The sequence below is a fragment of the Alosa pseudoharengus genome, unplaced genomic scaffold, assembly GCF_046254945.1.
Source record: "Alosa pseudoharengus isolate Yale_2024_CS ecotype anadromous, Long Island Sound unplaced genomic scaffold, YU_APseudo_1.1 YU_APseudo_1.1_scf_15, whole genome shotgun sequence".
Classification (NCBI taxonomy): Eukaryota; Metazoa; Chordata; class Actinopteri; order Clupeiformes; family Clupeidae; genus Alosa; species Alosa pseudoharengus.
This window is the reverse complement of record NW_027468620.1, coordinates 13,809,025-13,814,024: the sequence shown is the minus strand read 5'-3', so window position 1 is coordinate 13,814,024 and position 5,000 is coordinate 13,809,025. Positions and strand designations below refer to the sequence as shown.

The 5,000-nt window shown below is 45.4% G+C and overlaps 1 protein-coding gene across 5 annotated transcripts in view; it reads left to right on the top strand.

Annotated features, from left to right (window-relative positions):
• ltbp1 (latent transforming growth factor beta binding protein 1) overlaps positions 1-5,000 on the top strand; it is a 130,736-nt gene that overhangs the window by 79,032 nt on the left and 46,704 nt on the right. For 4 of the 5 annotated variants that reach the window (XM_076285649.1, XM_076285650.1, XM_076285647.1 and 1 more), the window contains 3 exons: positions 509-754; positions 2,612-2,634; positions 4,480-4,594. In XM_076285649.1, coding sequence (XP_076141764.1) covers positions 509-754; positions 2,612-2,634; positions 4,480-4,594 — 384 coding nt within the window. The remainder of the gene's footprint in view (positions 1-508; positions 755-2,611; positions 2,635-4,479; positions 4,595-5,000) is intronic. The other variant, XM_076285648.1, reaches the window with a different exon arrangement.

Genomic DNA, 5,000 nt, shown 5'->3' with positions numbered 1-5,000 from the left:
CTTATAGGGACACAGTTCTGTTATCGTTGTGAATCAGTGTGCGAGGGCAAGTATTACAGGTATATGCCTGTCCCAGTGCGTGTCTCGATAGCCCGGTGGTCAGGTGTGGAGGGGTGAAAGGTGTTTGGTTAGCAAGGAGGCTGCTGAATGTGCCATCTTGTCTTCACGTTATTGCTGGCGTGAATAAAGCACCTACAGCCCCTTGCAGTATTTATGGAACGTGCACTTAATTCTCTATGAGAATCATTAAACAAACCGTGAAGCAATTGCATTTTTATTGTTTTGGGCACATCATCCATTATTTTCACCTTCTATTTTAATGACTAATGTTTAATTGTGCTTTCAACTGCTTCTCATTGCCTTCGTTGTCCTTATAATTGGTAAAATACCTCCCACCTCCGTAACTTCAAATGGTCCAGTGCTTTATGACAACACAAATAAAAAGCTTTGGATTAAACTTGTCAAACTAATTTTCTTTTTTATTATTCTTCCCGTCACCCTTCCTCAGCTCTCTTCAAAGAGATCTGCCCTGGCGGGATGGGTTACCATGTCACCGGCCACATCAAACCTAAGCCAATCAACCGGCCCCAACCACAGCCGCAACCACAGCCACAGCCGCAGCCACACCCCCAGCCCCAGCCCAGGCCCCGGCCACCCTATCAGGAGCCAGTCCTGCCTCCAGTGCCCCTCCCCACTGCACACAAACCCGTGGAGGCCCTGAGTGTGACCGAGAGGCAACTTCCCGTTGTACCAGGTGAGTCCATCAAGGGGCCATTTTGGGGAGGTCAAGCGCAGTGCTCGGGACGTAACCAAGGGAAACTTCGATGGATGGTGGTAGCTTCAGAGAGAAGACAACACTAGGCTGAAATATTTGCCGCTGACCCAACCAGCAGGGAGCCTATTACAGGATACTTGGGATAGAAGAATTTGGCTGTTGTTTTTGTTTGTGTGTGTGCTTGTTTGCAGATGAATGTCTGGCTTCTCAGTCCATGTCGGGTCTGTTTGCATACCATCAGCTGGTTCTCATGGCCAGTGGTGAAAAGAGATCCCTGTCCACAAATTGGCATCTGAATTTCATACACTCGTCCATCTGAAATCATGATGAGGGACCCTCTCACTGAGGAGGGATATCACAAAGACTCACCAATAATATTTAACATCCAGTAGAAATTAGTGTCATTGTGTGCCTTCGTTTTCTTCCTCCCCTAATTCTGTTTTAAATCAAATAATCCCCCGACATTCGATCCAGTTAGCAGCACAAAGGCGGCTCACATGCCTTGGCTTGCCGGCTCTTCCAAGGCCTTGGATCGTGTGGAAGAGGCGCTCGTTTCTCCTCCAGAGCCTAGGGTGGATGTCTGTTACTCAGAACGGGGAAACTGAGAGGGGAGAGGGAGAGAGTTGGCAGCTTCAAAACAGACAGATTCATCCAAATTACTAAGTGTTCAGACAGGAGAAATTACAGGACACACTCCCATCCTAATACACAGCTTTACAGAAACGAAAAGACCCACTTCAGTTTAAATGACCTTCTTGCAGTGTACGGTACTTAAGGAAGCAATTAATAATCTATACCTTATTATTTGGTATTTGTATTATTTTGTATTTGTACCTATATTATCCTGATCCCAAGCATGACCAATTTGTGTCTGACATCAAATGTTATATCAATTGATTAAATTATAAACATATTACATGCATTGTATCGATCAATTATCAATTCATTGATAATACATTGCATCACATGCCATTTTTGTAGATTAAAGGAGGGAAATAAGCCTCAGAGACAAGCTGATTAGCAGATAGCATGTGGACCACCCAGACTTGACCGTAGCTATCAGCTCTTTGGTGCCAAGTACGTTTTCTGCAAGGACGACTTCTTTTATGGGCAACTCACTTCCTCCACCACCCCACCCATGTCACGAGTGTGTCTGAGAGAGAGGCAGAGGAGGAGGAGGTTTTGTGTTTGTGTGTTGGACATTTTATACACTTACTTTAAAAACCTTTTTGTGTATGACTGTGATTGTGTGTGTGTGTGTGTGTGTGTGTGTGTGTGTGTGTGTGTGTGTGTTTGTGTGTGGTGTTAACTTTGCTCTCAGAGTGAAAAATATCATTCATATAGCTTTTACAGCCTCTCAGCAAAACTAGCCATAAAATAACACAGGCCTGAAATACGACGTGGAGTTTGGCCAATTCCATTTTTCCCCCCTCTGCTCCTCCTCTCTCTTAAAGAAAGGCAGAAAAGCTCGAGCAGGGTGCCCTTGCGCCGTAATTAACATTTGTCCCCCTTCTCGGAGTGAGATCATATTTCCGTGTCCAGAGTGACTTTGGAGCCAGTGAAGGTGACAGCCTTCTAATTCCAGCGTCCATGATTGTTTCATCCCCCCCCCCCCACCCTCAGTAGGAGGAGATGAGAAAGCAGGCTGTAATTGCATACCGTAATTAATTTGGTGTAAAGGCCGATAGGGCCGCTCAAGCGTCCAGTGTACTTAAGGCATATAAATGAGATGTGCGTTCATCACATTTAAGTGTGTCTCACCATCTTTGTTTTTTGTTTTTTTGTTTATTTATTTTATTTATTTATTTATTTTATTTATTTATTTATTTTGAGCAGTAGTCACAGTGGCCCCGGAGCAGGTAGGTGTGTCACGTACGGTCATCACAGGCTTCCCAGCATGCAGCTGTGTCACTCTTTTTGCCGCCGCAGCCTGGTGCGCCCCCCGTGGCCAAACGGCGCTCCCCGCGTGCCGGCATGTGGCAAAAAGCAGCCCTGCATGAGGTCACCGATCGGCACTGCATGACTACGATCTGTGCTCCACGCTATCCCTCTCAACCATAAAAAATAATATAAGAAAAAAAATGGTGAGGGTAGAGCTGTTCTTATGCACAGAGCCATTTCCTGCACTTCCTCCATACAAAAAAATGACAAATTTATTTCTAGCGATTTATCAAACATTTTGCTCTTAGATAGTTCCCTTTTTTTCTGTTAGAGTGCTGCTGTGATGCCAATGCTAGTGTTCCTCTGCTGTGCTGCTCAAGGTCTTTCTGTCATAGAAACCTAAACTTTCCCTATGCTGCAGCCTTCATTGAGGAGCATTAGGCTTTCATACAGGGTAAATTCCCATTTTCATTCAATGCTTTGAGTGTGGTCCAAAACATCCAGTCACATTAAGTGCATATATGTGTGTAGGCATCTTCATAGTGCTTAAATAAAATGTAATTTCAGCTGGCTGAATTCACAGCACTTTGGTTTTCTCATTTAGTCTGAGGCTTTACAAGAATTCGAAGGAGAGTGCTTTGTGTATTAATGAGACAATCAGAACAAATCCCTGATGGCACAAGTAGATTCACTTAGTTTCATTTAGTGAGCCCTTGCTTTGGAAGAGACGTGAAATCAATAGTTGAAATCCTCATGAATGCTGATTTGAATTCTTTAAACTTTCATCACTAAAGAGGCATTTCATTTGTTTACACCGAGGACTTCTCGCTGGTGTGCAAAGTGGCGAAGACGTCTTCAAATTGAACCATCTGTTTATACGTTTAATTACGTTCACTCGCTGCCTTGGAGGTGTTTTCAGGTTACGTGTGTGTTACTTATTTGCCTCTCAGATTCGAAAGCTGATTGTGTTTCTCTTCGTTTGGTGACTGTCCCTGTGAGATTTGTGGGCAAGCTCACAGGATATTGTTTACAAAGCCTTTTTTTGTCTGGACGTGATTCTCTCGGAGGCAGCTGAGTCAGCGTCTTTAGACGTGAGAGTGGGGGCAAGGGAAGAGCGCAACCGCAGTGTCTCATGAAATTTACAGGAACACGCTTCAGGCACGTTGGCCTTCATCACAAACACTCAGTGAGCAGAATTACACGGGTCAACCTAAAGCCATCAGTTTGGCTAGGTAATGAACGACAATGAGGTAAACACAGTACATGGTAGCCTAGTGCAAGGTCAATTGTAATTTAATCACAAACACTCTGTAAAGCATAATTACACAGGTCAACCTAAAGCCACTAGTTTGGATAGGTAATGGTTACGACAATGAGGTAAACACACAGTACATAGCAGTGCAAGATCAACTGTAATTTAGGGGTTATGCAAGAAGACACTATGTATTAAAGTGAAGAAGACCTCAAACATTCCTACAGCTGCTTCTTGAGTATCGGCTCTTTGAAGCATCTCGCTTCCTCCCTCATCTCCGCTTGCTCTCTCTCTCTCTCTCTCTCTCTCTCTTTCTCTCGCCAGTTGCACAGCCACTCTTCCCCGCACCGTCTCCATTCCACTCAGCAGCACACGCAAAAGCCAGGCCTGCTGTCTCACTAGCACTTGTCCAGTAGTCCTGCTTAAGGTCACCAAGGGCATGCGCTCTGCGTTGCATGTGAGACAACGAGAGATTTTCCCGCTTAAGCCACTGCGCTTCAGAGTTAATGGTGTCCGTCGTCGTGGAGTTCTGCCACATCTCACCTGTGTTGCTCTGTGTTGTCTCTTGAAGGAGCTCTTTTTGCCCGGCGTTTTCCCCGACACTGATAGTAGTTCAGTAGTTGATCCCGGGCAGCCCCAGCTTTCCCCAGGGGTGTCTACCATTCGGATGGAGCCAGCCATCCAAGGTGTCTACATCTCTCTCTCTCTCTCTCTCTCTCTCTCTCTCTCTCTCTCTCTCTCTCTCTCTCTCTCTCTCTGACTCTCTTCCTCCCTCTGTCTCTGTTTCTATTTATTTCTGTCTTTCTTTTTCATATTTTTCACACACACACACACACACACACTCTATCCCTCATTCCATGTCCCTTTCCCTCTCTTATCCCTCTCTTGTCCTCTCTCTCCCTCTCTCTCTCACACGCACACACTATATCCCTCTCTCCCTGTCCCTTTTTCCTCTCTCCCCCTCTCTTATCCTCTCATTTCAACTCTTCAGTCTTCCCTCAGCCTGTCCCCGCTGTCCTGTAAGTCTGTTGTTTGGTGCTGTAGAGTTGAGACCCTGTCACTGCCATGTTAGCGGATTGTCCCAGTGCAACA